The following is a 16,456-nucleotide window of genomic DNA, read 5'->3' as shown; positions in this document are numbered from 1 at the left end:
AAGGCGTTTGTTGGTGTCAACTGACCGTTTTCTGGGAGTGTTTGGAAAAAAACGCAGGCGTGTTCAAGCGTTTGCAGGGCGGGTGTCTGACGTCAATTCCGGGACCGGACAGGCTGAAGTGATCGCAGCGGCTGAGTAAGTCCAGAGCTACTCAGAAACTGTACAACCTATTTTTGTAGCGCTCGGCTGCACATGCGATCACACCCTTGCACAGCAAATATACACTCCCCCGTAGGCGGCGACTATGTGTTTGCACGGCTGCAAAAAGTAGCTAGCGAGCGATCAACTCGGAATGACCCCCAATATACTCAGCTTTAGAAGTACAGTGATTGGTGCCCCGCCACTGGGAGATCGTAGGTCCAGCCAATGGCTAGAGGTCATGCAATGTAACGGAAATAAAGCACTCACCACTTCAAACCAGTCTGCCATAACCGTGAAGTTAGGATTGCTCTTGTAGCTCTGAATCACACTGGACTTGACTCCTTTCCCTGAACACTCAATCATCACCTGGGGCCGGTCAACAGACAGCAGCTGCACCTTCTTCAGTTCCCGGACTCCCCAGAACAGGACCTGAGTACATGGGAGATGACAAACAGGGATTGTTATTAACAGAGCCGGCCCTAACCAATATGATGCCCTAGGCAAGATTTTGGCTGGTGCCCCCCTAGCACCACCGCTGGTTCCGCCTCTGACCTTGCACCTCTTTCCCAGCACCATCACCCCTCACCCATAGCAGTCCTTATTTTGGGGTTTGTACCCCCTATATTTTAAATAGGAACAGTTCGCACATTTGGCGCACAGCCCAAAAAGGGGTGTGATTTTGATGGCAAGGGGCATGGCCACACAATAGTAACCCCAATTCCAATTACGCCACATAGTACTGCAACTTTATTCACATTTTATCATGCAATAGTGTCCATAATTCATATTACATCCCACAGTAGTATCACTTTACCTTATAAACGTTACTCCTCACAGTAGAGCCCCTTATTCACATTACATCACACTGAATTGCTCCTTATTCACATTATACCACACCCTATTGCTCTTTATTCACATTAGATGAAACAGTAGTGTCCTTTCTATACGCAACGCCACATAGTAGAGCACCTTATACACATAATGCCACACATTAGTAATGCATTTATACACATAATTCCACACAGTAATGCCCCTTACACATATGAGACACATTATTAATGTCCTTATAAACATAATTCGCCTTAAACATTATGACAACCTTTATTAATGCCCTTTTACACATAATGTCCCTTACACATATGCCGCACATTATTAATGCCCTTATACACATAATGACATGTATAGTGCCTCCTACACATTTGCTGCACATTATTAGTGCCCCTATACACACAATGACAAACATACAGTAGTACCCTGTTACACATATGCTGCACATTATTAATGCCCTTATACACGTAATGACATGTATAGTGCCCCCTACACATTTGCTGCACATTATTAGTGCCCCTATACACATAATGACACACATACAGTAGTACCCTGCACATTATTAATGCCCTTATACACATAATGACACACAGTGCCCCTTACACATATGTTGCACATTATTAATGCATTTTTACATGACACACATAATGCTCCTTACACATATTCCGAACACTACTGCACAACTTACCCACTCACATGCACACAGCACTCACACTGCCACTAACACTATGACCTCTGCCTCTGCTTGGATACAGATGTGTCCTCACAAATCTTGCATCAATGCTAACGTCGGGCACCTTTTTTTTAATGAAAATTCATCTTATTTGCAATGCATTGCTATGTGGCTAGGATGCACAAGCAGTTCCTGCTGATTAAAATGATATGCAGCATGCCTATATACTGTGTGAGACTGTGGCTGTGTCTGCATATGAAATGCTACACACAATATAGGCATGCCACATATCATTTTAATCAGCAGAAGCTGCTGATGCCCCTAGGCATATCAAATGCCCTAGGCAATTGCCTAGTTTGCCTATAGCTATGGCCGGCTCTGGTTATTAACGTAGTCTGCTAAAGAAAGTTGAAACATGTTGTAAGGAACACGTGTCTGGATGACAAGGGGTTAATCCATTGTAAATATGCACATTGGGTCTGATCCTAAGCCGAACACAAAGCGGGCGTAATTGCAGATGACCGCGGCAGCCAGATTTCCTGCCTTGTGCTAATCTCCACACGTCTTCATGCATATAGGGCATGATTGATGTTTCTAAGTAAAACAGGAAAGCAAGCAACTGGGCAAAACCATGCTGCAGTGCACATGGGGCGGATGTAACATGTGCAGAGAGATTAGATTTGGGTGGGGTGTGTTCGAACTGAAATCTAGATTGCAGTGTGAAAACAAAGCTGTGTAACATTAGTGGGCTACATGCAAAAGCAGCCAGTATTTATACTGCACAGAAAAAATATTAATGTATGTGCTCCCTTTGCACTGCAATATGGTTTGTTCCAGATGCAAAGTTACTGCATTTATTGCTTTACTTACAAACATGAATCAGGCCTATACAGTAGTTGCACTGCTTACAGTTTTTAGGTCTATATACACAACCGTTATTAGTATCGGCGGTTACACCTATCCCTTGCTGGGCGCAAAATATCCATCAGCAACAGGCGTCCCGCCAGCATAAGTAAAGCATGACACATTATACTGTAACACAGAAGTCAGGTTGCACGCCCGTTACACTCCCATAATACAGACTGCTCACAAGGTAGCTGCCCAGCTGATACCCAGAATTGCCCATTTCATGGGCAGAGAGAACAGGCAACGCATGGGTCCACCATCTGGATGCGGAGAACGCTCGGTATGCTGCAGTACGGATGGCTAGATGCGCCCGCTTTTGGACAGGCCCAATATGTGGACACACAGACACTTTTACTTTCAAAAATTTACAATTCTGAAATATAAATCATGGAGGTAAAATGTACACTATTTATTCTGCGGCTCCACGTCAGCTTTGCTAAAAAGTAAAACTAATGGAACAGATATTTCTCCCTCCAACACAAAGGACAAGTCACAGCTCACACTACCTAGACAGCAGCTGCAGAGGTGGCAGCGTCGGGCAAATATCTCACACTGTACAGTGCCACTTGTGCCAGCATAGAACAGAAGTTAGGTACCAGCGCTTCACTCATTTCAGGTATATTTAATGAATGAATGAATGAATTAATTAATTGTATTAGATATGTATTAATGCTCAATAGTATTTGAATAGAAAAGTTGTACCCATTTGTTAGGATTAATGCATTTATCTGTGCAGTGGGATAATGTGAGGGATTGTCTAGTAATCTGAATTATCACTGATTCGTGTCATCATAGGTAATGGCCTCAAGACACAAGTTGCAAAGCTGAGATGCAGTCAATTTGCCCACATCGTTTAGGATACCGACGCCAGAATCCCGATAGCCGACAATGCAGCAGAGTGCAGCGAGCCCGCAAGGGAACTCTTAGCGCTCTCCCCGCTGCCGGCAATCTGGCAGGCGGGATGCCACTGTCGGGATATGGACAGCCGGCATATCATACCGAACCCACAAAGCTGATTTTGGGGGCATGAGGTGTGTCCTTTCGGCTACACCAAAGGACCACACAACACCCGTAGGCTATAATCACGCACCTGCAGTGCACTTACTTCAGGTAGGGCTGGATTAAGAGCCTTGTATGGCTGGATCTAATAATGATAAAAGGCCTAATGTGTTACATGGAGGAGGTGTGGCCATTGCAGTGTGGGAGTGGCCAGTGCTATGTGTGCGTACACACCCCCTGCACTATCAGCCCTAATGTCTCCCCGAATATGTAAAAATTAATTGTGCCAAGAAAAAAATTAACCCTCACACGGCCCATAATCTGAGTGTCGTTCACATTTTATTAATTTTTCTCCTGCAGATTCCCTCAGCTAATAGTGATAATAGGATTTTAATACCTACCGGTAAATCCTTTTCTCTTTGTCCGTAGAGGATGCTGGGGACAGGGGCACTTTAAGACTTTAAAAGGAGTGGGAATTGGCTCCTCCCTCTATGCCCCTCCTCCAGACTCCAGTTATAGGAACTGTGCCCAGGGAGACGGACATTCAGAGGAAAAGGATTTATTTTGATTTAAACTAAGGTGAGATACATACCAGCTCACACCTCAAGCATGGCATTTAACCCAACGCATGCAACGGCATGAATAACGACAGCAACAGGCTGACTATAAACACAACACAACACGTGTGTAATCATAACCAATGGCTGGAGATACAGTACGCACTGGGACGGGCACCCAGCATCCTCTATGGACTAAGAGAAAAGGATTTACCGGTAGGTATTAAAATCCTATTTTCTCCTACGTACTAGAGGATGCTGGGGACACTTCAAGAACCATGGGGTTTATACCAAAGCTCAAGAACGGGCGGGAGAGTGCGGATGACTCTGCAGCACGATTGACCAAACATGAGGTCCTCCTTAGCCAGGGTATCAAACTTGTAAAACTTTGCAAAAGTGTTTGAACCCGACCAAGTAGCTGCTCGGCAAAGCTGTAATGCCGAGACCCCCCTGGCAGCCGCCCAAGATGAGCCCACCTTTCTGGTAGAATGGGCCTTCACCGATTTCGGTAACGGCAATCCAGCCGTAGAATGAGCTTGCTGAATCATATTACAGATCCAGCGTGCAATAGTCTGCTTGGAAGCAGGAGCCCCAATCTTGTTGGGATCATACAGGACAAACAGAGCCTCCGTTTTCCTAATCTGAGCCGTTCTGGCTACATAAATTTTCAAAGCTCTGACCACATCTAGAAACTTTGATTCCGCTAAGGCGTCAGTAGGCACTGGCACCACAATAGGTTGGTTCATGTGAAACGATGACACCACTTTCGGCAGAAATTGCTGACGAGTTCTCGACTCTGCTCTATCTTCATGGAAGATCAAATAGGGGCTATTGTGAGACAAAGCCACTAATTCAGACACCCGCCTTGCAGAGGCCAAGGCTAACAGCATGACCACTTTCCAAGTGACGAATTTCAACTCTACCTTATGTAAAGGTTCAAGCCAATGAGATTGCAGGAACTGTAACACCACGTTAAGATCCCATGGTGCCACCGGGGGCACAAAGGGAGGTTGGATGTGCAGCACGCCTTTCACGAAAGTCTGAACTTCCGGAAGGGAGGCCAATTCTTTTTGAAAGAAAATTGACAAGGCCGAAATTTGTACTTTAATTGAGCCTAATTTTAAGCCCGCATCCACACCTGCTTGCAGAAAATGGAGAAAACGGCCCAGCTGAAATTCTTCCGTAGGAGCCTTCTTGGATTCACACCAAGACATATATTTTCTCCAAATACGGTGATAATGTTTTGCTGTTACTTCTTTTCTAGCCTGAAGAAGTGTGGGAATGACTTCACTGGGAATACCCTTTCGGGCTAGGATTCGGCGTTCAACCTCCAAGCCGTCAAACGAAACCGCGGTAAGTCTTGGTACACGCACGGTCCCTGCTGTAACAGATCCTCTCGTAAAGGAAGAGGCCAGGGATCTCCTACGAGCAATTCCTGAAGATCTGGATACCAGGCCCTCCTTGGCCAGTCTGGAACAATGAGGATTGCATGAACCCTTGTTCTTCTTATGATCTTTATCACTTTTGGAATGAGTGGAATTGGAGGGAACACATATACCGACTGAAACACCCACGGTGTCACTAGGGCGTCCACCGCTATTGCTTGAGGGTCCCTCGACCTGGAACAATATCTCGGAAGTTTCTTGTTGAGGCGAGACGCCATCATGTCTATTTGAGGAATTCCCCAACGACTTGTCACTTCTGCAAAGCCCTCTTGATGAAGACCACACTCTCCTGGATGGAGATCGTGTCTGCTGAGGAAGTCTGCTTCCCAGTTGTCCACACCTGGAATGAAGACTGCTGACAGAGCGCTTACATGTCTTTCCGCCCAGTGGAAAACTTTTGTGGCCTCTGCCATTGCCACTCTGCTCCTCGTTCCGCCCTGGCGGTTTATGTACGCCACTGCTGTTATGTAGTCCGACTGAATCAGGACGGGCAAAGCGCGAAGAAGATGTTCCGCTTGTAGAAGGCCGTTCTAAGTGGCCCTTAATTCCAGAATGTTTATGTGTAGACAAGCTTCCAGGCTTGACCATTTTCCATGGAAATTTTCCCCCTGTGTGACTGCACCCCAGCCTCGGAGACTCGCATCCGTGGTCACCAGGATCCAGTCCTGGATCCCGAACCTGCGTCCCTCTAGGAGGTGAGAGCTGTGCAGCCACCACAGGAGTGAGATTCTGGTATTGGAAGACAGGATTATCTGTCGGTGAATGTGCAGATGGGACCTGGACCACTTGTCCAACAGGTCCCACTGAAACACTCTGGCATGGAATCTGCCAAACTGAATGGCCTCGTAGGCCGCCACCATCTTCCCCAGCAACCGAGTGCATTGATGAATCGACACTCTTGCTGGTTTCAGAATCTGTTTGACTAGGTTCTGAATTTCTAGAGCCTTTTTCACTGGAAGAAAAACTCTCTGTAATCCCGTGTCCAGAAGCATACCCAAGAACGACAGACGTGTCTTTGGAACCAACTGCGATTTTGGCAAGTTTAGGAGCCAACCATGTTGTAGCAGAATTGTCAGGGAGAGCGTAATGTTCTGGAGTAATTGTTCCTTGGACCTCGCTTTTATCAGGAGATCGTCCAAGTACAGGATAATTGTGACTCCTTGCTTGCGCAGGAGAATCATCATTTCCGCCATTACTTTGGTGAAAATTCTCGGAGCCGTGGACAGACCAAACGGCAACGTCTGAAACTGATAATGGCAATCCTGCACTGCAAACCTCAGGTAAGCCTGATGTGGAGGATAAATGGGAACATGCAAATAGACATCCTTTATGTCTACCGACACTATAAAATCCCCCTCCTCCAGACTGGATATCACTGCCTGGAGAGATTCCATCTTGAATTTGAATTTCCGCAGGTAGAAATTGAGGGATTTGAGGTTCAGGATCGGTCTGACTGAGCCGCCTGGCTTCGGGACCACGAACAGGCTCGAATAGAAGCCTTCTCCCTGTTGCGACAAAGGAACCCTAACAATGACTTGATTTTGACACAAGGACTTCTGCTCTTGGGAACTTGCCACAGCCGGTGACCTCTTTCCCTTTCCTCTTCCTCTAGAAGCAAGGAAGGAAGACCCTCGCCCTTTTTTGAATTTATTGGGCTGAAAGGACTGCATCTGATAGTGGTGCGGTTTCTTTTGTTGTGCAGGAACATAAGGTAAAAAGGATGACTTACCCGCGGTAGCCATAGATACCAGGTCAGTGAGGCTGTCACCAAACAAGACACCACCTTTATACGGCAGAGACTCCATCACCTTCTTAGAGTCAGCATCAGCATTCCATTGATGAATCCACAATGCTCTCCTAGCTGAGACTGCCATGGCATTGGCCCTTGATCCCAAAAGGCCAATATCCCTCGCAGCTTCCTTTAGGTAGGCTGCAGCGTCCCTGATATAACCCAGCGTCAAAAGAATGCTAACCCTATCCAGGGTATCTATCTCAGATGACAAGTTATCTGCCCATTTTTCAATAGCGCTACTCACCCACGCCGATGCAACGGCAGGTCTGAGCAGCGTACCCGTAGTGACATAAATGGATTTCAATTTATTTTCCTGCTTACGATCCGCAGGTTCCTTTAAGGCTGCCGTGTCAGGGGACGGAAGCGCTACCTTTTTGGACAGCCGTGATAGGGCTTTGTCCACAGTGGGGGGTGACTCCCTCTTTTCTCTATCCCCAGAGGGGTACGGATACGCCACCGGAATTCTCTTGGGAATCTGAAACTTTTTGTCAGGATTTTCCCAAACTTTTTCAAAAAGAGCGTTCAGTTCATGAGAGGGAGGAAACGTTACCTCAGGTTTCTTTCTTTTAAACATACAGACACTTGTATCAGGAACAGCAGGGTCCTCCGTGATATGTAACACGTCTTTTATCGCCACAATCATGTACTGAATGCTTTTAGCCAGTTTTGGATTTAATCTGGCATCACTATAGTCGACACTGGAGTCAGAGTCTGTGTCGGTATCCATATCTGCTAACTGGGTAAATGAACGCTTTTGTGACCCCGAGGGGGTCTGAACTTGTGACAACACATCCTCCACGGATTTTTTCCATGCCTGGCTCTGATACTCAGAATTATCTAATCTCTTAATTAATAAAGCGACATTCGCATTCAAAGCACCCAAAACATTTACCCAATCAGGAGTCGACGGTGCCGACAGGGTCACTCCCACAGCCGTTTCTTTCCCTAATCCAGTCTCCTACTGGGAAGAGCACTCAGCCTCAGACATGCCGACACACGTGTACCGACACCCACAAACACACTGGGCATATAGGGGACAGACCCACAGTAAAGCCTGTCAGAGAAACACAGAGGGAGTTTGCCAGCTCACAACCCAGCGCTTATCCTGGTTCTGAAATCCCTTATATAGAGCCTCAGACCCGTTAGCGCTTTTATAATTACATATACAGCACCAAAATAACTGTGCCCCCCCCCCCTATTTTGCACCCTGTTACTTGTACAGCAGTGTAGAGGAAGGACCAGCGTCTCTGCAGCTCTGTGAAGAGTAAATGGCGCTGATGAGAGCTGTGAGGGTTAAGCCCCGCCCCCTTAATGGCGCGCTTCAGCCCCGCTATTTTTTTTTAAATATTTATACTGGCGGGGGTTTGGATTTAGTGCCTAGGCACTTAAAAACCACATTACCAGTCCATATTGAGGATTTTTATGCTGCCCAGGGCACCTCCCCCCGCGCGCCCTGCACCCTGTAGTGCCGTCTGTGTGTGGGAGCAAGGCACGCAGCGCGGCCGCTGTGCGGTACCTCAAAGCTGTCGCTGAAGTCTTCAGATCTTCTTCTACTCACCCGTCTTCTGACTTCTGGCTCTGTAAGGGGGGTGACGGCGGGCTCTGGGAACGAGCATCTAGGCGTACCTAGCGTTCAGACCCTCAGGAGCTAATGGTGTCCTGTAGCCAAAGAAGCAGAGCCTTGAAGCTCACAGAAGTAGGGCTGCTTCTCTCCCCTAAGTCCCACGAAGCAGGGAGACTGTTGCCAGCAGGTCTCCCTGAAAATAATAAACCTAACAAAAGTCTTTTTCAGAGAAACTCAGGAGAGCTCCTCAGAGTGCATCCAGTCTCACTGGGCACAGAATCTAACTGGAGTCTGGAGGAGGGGCATAGAGGGAGGAGCCAGTTCACACCCCTTTTAAAGTCTTAAAGTGCCCATGTCTCCTGTGGATCCCGTCTATACCCCATGGTTCTTGAAGTGTCCCCAGCATCCTCTAGGACGTAGGAGAAATGGAGATTCAGTCCTGCGATCCTAAGGCAGATGCATCGCTCTACCCGTGTTGTGATCTCACAGCATCCTCAGCCACTGCCTGCCAGTTCCTATAGCAATGCATTACAAAGTCTGATAACCTTATGTGCCAGTCACTGGCAGAGCTGGTGGGCACTCTCTGCCCTCTGGTGTAACACTCGGGCATCAAGGGCATACAGCCCCTGTTTACAAGAGAATCATTTAATCTTCCAGGTGATCAATCTTTAACATCCTCCAAGGCAACGATTCCCCCGGGTAATAGGAGAAGAGTAATAGGACCGGCCTGTAAATCCAGTGCTGAGTCTGACATGATTCAGGGTAATGGGGTGAAAGAAAAGTGTACAGGGATTTTACTTTATTTATGAATGACAATCAGCCAATGGCGAGCCAGGTTACTTACTTCCACTCTATATTTACTCAGCACAGGGCGTATATCTGCAGGGACAGGGTACACCTGGCTGGGGTCCGGGGCTTCAACAGGTGGTAGACCCTGGGCACCAGACTCAGGAATCTGAGGAAATGAATTTGAAGGTAATAATTCACAGAGTAGTCATATAAACCTTATTAAATTATACGTTGTTTATTAAATTATACACACAGATTCTGCATCATTATTATTAATATCATTATTATTACAGTATATGGCTCCGCAGAGCGGTAGTACAAACAGGATATACCCAAATACATATACAGAATGACAGAATAACACTACAGCATGAAAAGACAATTACAGGGATAACTAATAGTAAGAAAGGAAAGGTAACATCATGCAGACATTATTTACAGAAGACAATTATGAGATCAAGGGAGCCTAAGGAAGGTGGGATATCAGGTGGGGTAGGAATCAAGAGGGAAGGGAGGACGGCGGGAACAAAATGTCGGAGGGTCCTGCTTGTGAGCACCAGTTCTTTTGTGTATACTTTGGTTTCAATATTGGGACTGACAATCCCTTACTGGCAGCTTTGACAGCGCATCTGGGATCTTTCTATATCAGGCCTGGCCAACCTGTGGCTCTCCAGATGTTGTGAAACTACACATACCAGCATGCCCTACCACAGTTTTATCATTCACTAACAGCAAAACTGTGGCAAAGCATGGTGGGACTTGTAGTTTTACAACAGCTGGAGAGCCACAGGTCGGCCAGGCCTGTTTTATATCCTGCTTGTGAGAACTTGCATTCTAAAAAGGAGAGGTTGGAGTGAAGGTGTAGAAAGGTCAGACAAATAGGGTACGAAGGAGGCGGAGCGGGGAAGAATCGAGCAGCAGCCAGGGTAGTGATTAAAAGGAGTTTTGTGGGAGAGTTTGAATCGTGGCAGGTGGATAGTCTGAGAGAGCGATTGCGCATTCAATAGATGGAGTGCAGCATGGGAGGAGACTTGGAGGCAGGAGTGAGAGATGATTATCTGAGGGGAGAAGAGGTTGGTGGTCATCAACTGGAGAGTGTGGAGGTAAATGAGTTTTGAGGTTTAGGTAGGAGAGGTGAGGGCATGTTCCGGAGATGCGTATGACAGGAGTGGTGAGGGACTGGATGTGGGGCATGACTGAAAGAGAAAGACTAGTCAAGGGTGATGCCCAGGCAGTGGAATTAAAGAACTGATGAGATTGTGGTACTGTCACCAGTGAGGGATCTTGGGAGTTAAAACACAAGAGTAATGGAAAACAGAGGGGTAAATGTAATTATGCTGCAAGTTGCAGGTACCCGCATATTTTTGGTAATTTAGCGCCAATCATTTAAAAAGCAAAACCAGGTTGGTTTAAATTATTACATTAAATCTCCGAAAACAAGTAGGTGTTACATTTACCCCAGGCAGTTCAGTCTTGGACATATTAAACTTGAGAAAGTAGCGACACACCCAGGAAGAGATAGAGGAAAGACGGCTTTGCGTTAGAGAAATAAGGGGGCAGAAATCAGTGGGAGACGGGTACAGCTGGGTGCCATCATAGAGATGTTACTGCAGCACAAGGGAGCTGATACGATCACCAAGTGAGGAGGTGTTGAGTGAAAAGGGGAGAAACTCACTGGCAGTGACTGCCTTACAGTGATATAGAGGCAAGCTGTGAATGAGTACAAGACCAAATTACTTGTCAACAAATTAAGGAGGAGATTTATCAAATTTTGGCTAGAGATATAGGCCCCCATTTATCAATCCTTGGAGAGTGATAAATAGCACTGTGATAAAGTACCAACCAATCAGCTCCTAACTTTCATGTTACAGGCTGGGTTTGAAAATGACAGTCAGGAGCTGGTTGGCTGGTCATTTATCACCGTGCTATTTATCACTCTCCAAGGCTTGATAAATCTGGGCCATATATTGTAAAGAGATAAATTCCCAGCCAGATTGGCTGGTACTTTATCTCTCCCCGTGCTTTCATACAGCTCACCCTAAGTGATGTTTTTGGATTGCAGTGCTGATGTGATTCCCCTGTACACTTGGGGGGTGATTCAGACCTAATATATGTGTTGCTAACTTTGATGTCCTGCTTTCAGATAGTCACCCCCCCCCCCCCAGACACTCCGCCATGCAAGTGTGCGATCCCATGTGTACGCCGAGCTGCAAATATCCAGTGTATGCGCAGGCCAGGACTTAGTCCTACAGTGCGTTCAGAACAGGCTGATCGGGCCGAAGCTGACGTCAGATACCCTCCCTGAAAACGCTTTGGCGAAATGCCTGTGCGATCGGAATTTTTGCACCATCCTGTCGCTGACCGGCGATGCCCGTTGTTGTAGTACGAAGCGCGTGCACATTGCGGCGCATACGCATGCGCAGTTATGACTTGATCGCCTGCTGTCTGAAAACGCACGGCAGACCTGATCGCTGCCGTGCGTTTTCGCACAGAGGGCGATCAGGTCTGAACCACCCCCTTGGAGTAGACTTTATTGCACATTCTGAGACTCATCTTCTTCACATTCCACAGAACAATCTATCACAGAATACAACTGACCTTCTTCAGTCTTAAAGCCATCATCTAGATCACAGGTTCTCAAACTCGGTCCTCAGGACACCACACGGTCCATGTTTTCCTGGTCAGCAGTAGATTTTTAAAATGTGACAGTTGGTGATACACGGTTCATTTGCCGGGTGATATGGAAAATGTGAACCGTGTGGGGTCCTGAGGACCGAGTTTGCGAACCACTGATCTAGATCTTTACAATAGTTCAGCAGAGTGAGCAAAATGTTGCAATACTACTCCAAGTGTTACATAGAAATGAGCAACAATCCAGACTTTCTTATTTATGTGCAATAATGTCCATTACCAAAGGCTTCATCATGGGCTCTCCAAACCTTAGACATCTAGATGGAATGATCTATATTTTTCATTAAGGATAATACTAGCTGTACCGTGCTGTACTTCAAGCGAACGGGTTGCACCTCCATATATGGAGAAACACTTTTCTATGGGGTTGGACTGTAGCTGAAAAACCTTTCATGGGGTAACGGAACCATTTGTAATAGAAGACATGTTAAAACGTCTATAACTTAAATACAGAGTCTCTTGCACCCACCTGCAGTAACTCAAATGCAGCCAGGAGATCCCCTCCGGAGAGATTTCCGCAGTATAGGGGGAAATAGGCCAGTTTGGCTGGAGAGTAGGTGTGGTCAGATAGCGTGACGATCGGTGACGCAACTGTAGAGCCTATGTACTCGGGTTTACCCTACAGGATAAGAACAGTAATAGAATACATTGCAATAAAGTCATAAAGATAAAAGGTTGTATTTGCCCTACTCAGGTATTGGGGTGTTTGATGGTGTTGTGTAGGGAGGGGAGGGAATGGGGGGCAGCTAAGTACTGTACGAGTACCCCACTTCTACTGTTAAGAATGAATATGGATGGTACAGAGCGCCCGCCTTGTGGTGTAGGAGGCGCAGGGCAGGGGGTGTGGGGGAAAGTGAGGAGGGCACTGCTGTGATGTGGGGCATGGAGGTGAGGCGGTATCCGGGCTCTGGGTCGACCACACTTAAGTCGACAGTCATTAGGTCGACCACTATTGATCGACATGCATTAGGTTGACAGGGTTTCTAGGTTGACATGGTCACTAGGTCGACATGACAAAAGGTCAACATTAGTGGGGTTTTTTCAATATTTTTTTTAACTTTTTCATACTTTACAATCCACGTGGACTACAATTGGGAATAGTAACCTGTGCCGAGCGCAGCGTTAGTGGAACGATGCACCTTGCCCTGCGAGGGGACACGGTGCACTAATTGGGGTTCTCGGGGGGACACGAGGGGACACGGTGCACTAACCGGGGTTCTCGGGGGGACACGAGGGGACACGGTGCACTAATTGGGGTTCTCGGGGGGACATGAGGGGACACGGTGCACTAATTGGGGTTCTCAGGGGGACACGAGGGGACACGGTGCACTAATTGGGGTTCTCGGTCGCTCTGTGAAGAAAACGACACTCATTTTTTTTTTAAACTCATGTCGACCTTTTGTCACGTCGACCATGTTCATGTCGACCTAATGCTTGTGTCGACCTATTTTGGGTGTCGACTTTGTTATTGTCGACCCCATAAACCACACCTGGTGAGGCGTGTGGTGTGTAAGTGTGGTGATGTATGTGTATTACTCTGTGTTAGTGGGCGTGCTTGGGGGTATGTGTGTGGGATTTTGTGTGTCTGGTAGTAGCGGCTGTTTGTGTTATGTGTGGGAACTTGTTGTGATGTCCATTGTGCGGTGGCCTGGGACTGTCACTACAGGGTGGGTGTGGTGTGAATACACTGAGGAGACAGAAATGGGCGGGAAACAAGAGTTTATGTGTACTCTATACACGGTGTGGATGTGCGTATTTGGGCCTGCTCTGGTGGGTAGCATCCTTGTGGTATAGCTCTGGCTATACTCCCACTATAAGTGGGTTTTGAGGAGGTGTAGGCCATGAGGGGAGGTAAGGTTAATCCTTTAGGGGTTGGATGGATTTACGGTCTCAGGCAAGAGATCGGTGTCGTGGGAGTGGCATGGGAGCATTGTGGGAGTGGCATGGGAGCATTGTGGGAGTGGCATGGGAGCATTTTGGGGGTGGCATGGGAGCATTGTGGGAGTACCATATACATAGAGCCCTATCCTTGCGTTAGCATATGGCAGTAATTATGGCCTGTGCAGCTTCCTGCAAATACAGCCACTTGGCTTCTGACTCAGGATCAGTCCCTAGATGGCAAAGGCTATAAGTACAGCCTCTATACCAGCCCAGCTTAGGAGAGTCTCTTTGTTCAGAGAAATGAAGGGATCACTTGACTGGTTTTACTACCCAAATAGTACCCCCAGGCCTAGCCCATGGTCACATTGCTAACTGAACCTCAACAGCCAATCAGCAGTTGGTATTTATATTTCTACTTTGAATCCGACAAGGCAATCAAGTGTCTCATTGGTTGCTATGGATGAGTGCAGATTATGCACCTGAATGTAATGTCAGTAAATTAGACTTATCCTGTTTCTACAGGTGGCGATATAAACCCTGCCCTCAGGCTGTGAAGATCTGGCACACAAACTAGGGCCACACACAGTCTTGGTGCACCTTGCTGATTGCAGTGTAATCATGTTTGGGGAAAGCCCTATACTGGCGATCCCCCCTCCGCCCAGTAATGGCCAGGTGAGCTGTAGGCCTGTGTCTCACCAGCGCATCGTCATCATACAGCTCTATGACGATGTTCGGGGGATCATCCTCGATGTCTTTTGTTTCTCCATGCAGGATGATGTTGTTAAAGAGGAGCATCTGGTTCCAGGTGGGTGACAGTGTCTGCGGGATGATCTATGGAGAGCACAGAACGACATTAGGAGAACGTTAGCGGGTGATACATTGTTAGAGATTAGTCTGTAAATGGTCTCTTCCAGGCAGTACATCACCTTCCAGCAGCTGCCGCCAGCACGGTGATATTTATCATAGTCAGTGTTCTAGGTTACACATACATAACATATGATTCAGATTGAGGAGACTCGGGGGGTCATTCCGAGTTGATCGCTAGCAGAAAATGTTCGCTGTGCAGCGATGATGCAAAAAAACTGCACTTCTGCGTATGCGGCGCAATGTGCACGCGCAACGTACTTTCACAACGGCCGAAGTAGTTTCACACAGGGTCTAGCAAAGCTTTTCAGTCGCAGAGTGATTGACAGGAAGGGGGCGTTTCTGGGTGTCAACTGACCGTTTTCAGGGTGTGTTCAGAAAAATGCAGGCGTGCCAGGAAAAACGCAGGCGTGGCTGGGCGAACGCAGGGCATGTTTGTGACGTCAAAACAGGAAGTGAACAGTCTGAAGTGATCGCAAGCGCTGAGTAGGTCTGGAGCTACTCTGAAACTGCACAATATTTTTTTGGAGCCGCTCTGCGATCCTTTCATTCGCACTTCTGCTGAGCTAAAATACACTCCCAATGGGAGGCGGCATAGCGTTTGCACGGCTGCTAAAAACTGCTAGCGAGCGATCAACTCGAAATGACCCCCTCTATTCCATATTGCGCCCACCGGGGAAAGTGGGTTCAACAACACGGAAATGCCATTTTCTGATTTGTTACATTTCATGGATATTAAAGTCACTTTTCTTTAAGGTGTCCCAGATGCCACCTCACTCAGAATAAATATATAAACTGACTGAAAATATCACTGCTATGTACTAAAGTTAACTTGTAAGGAGACTGGTAGCAACAAACACTGTCCCTGCAGGTTTGTCTTTCACATTTTTGACAGACACCTCCGGGGGGATTTTGGAATACACTATTATATTTATTATTATTCATATTAATTTATATAATATTTAATATTTTTTATATTTATTTATTGTCTTATGTTACCATCAGTAAATCAGCACACCACGCCATTCCTTGCTCACTTTGGGCTGGCACTGGCAGGGCAGTTCCTCTCCTCCCCGCACAGGGGACGAATGACAGCCCATGAGGGGTTGGGGATCTGATCCAGGAGGCACCTGGCCTACCTCCCTACAGTACCTCTGCCACTCATACCGCTGAGTCACTGGCACAGCTGTCAGTAGTATATACTAATGAGTAGAGATGTGTGGTTTGCTTCTCCAGAAATCCGAATCCACCTGAATTTTGTGGAACCAAAACCCGGTCCAAGTCTGAATTTAGGGTCTTGGATTGCAAAAAAAAACATGATTTTAG

The 16,456-nt window shown here is 47.0% G+C and overlaps 1 protein-coding gene across 1 annotated transcript in view; it reads right to left on the bottom strand.

Moving 5' to 3' along the window:
* The window catches only part of FER1L6 (fer-1 like family member 6), a 478,947-nt gene that overhangs the window by 73,980 nt on the left and 388,511 nt on the right, over positions 1-16,456 (bottom strand). Inside the window, 4 exon segments of the mRNA XM_063924401.1 lie at positions 409-570; positions 9,750-9,860; positions 12,855-13,004; positions 14,963-15,097. Of these exon segments, the coding sequence (XP_063780471.1) occupies positions 409-570; positions 9,750-9,860; positions 12,855-13,004; positions 14,963-15,097 (558 nt within the window).

Source organism: Pseudophryne corroboree, chromosome 5 (genome assembly GCF_028390025.1).
Source record: "Pseudophryne corroboree isolate aPseCor3 chromosome 5, aPseCor3.hap2, whole genome shotgun sequence".
Classification (NCBI taxonomy): Eukaryota; Metazoa; Chordata; class Amphibia; order Anura; family Myobatrachidae; genus Pseudophryne; species Pseudophryne corroboree.
This window is presented reverse-complemented; position numbering and strand designations above follow the sequence as displayed.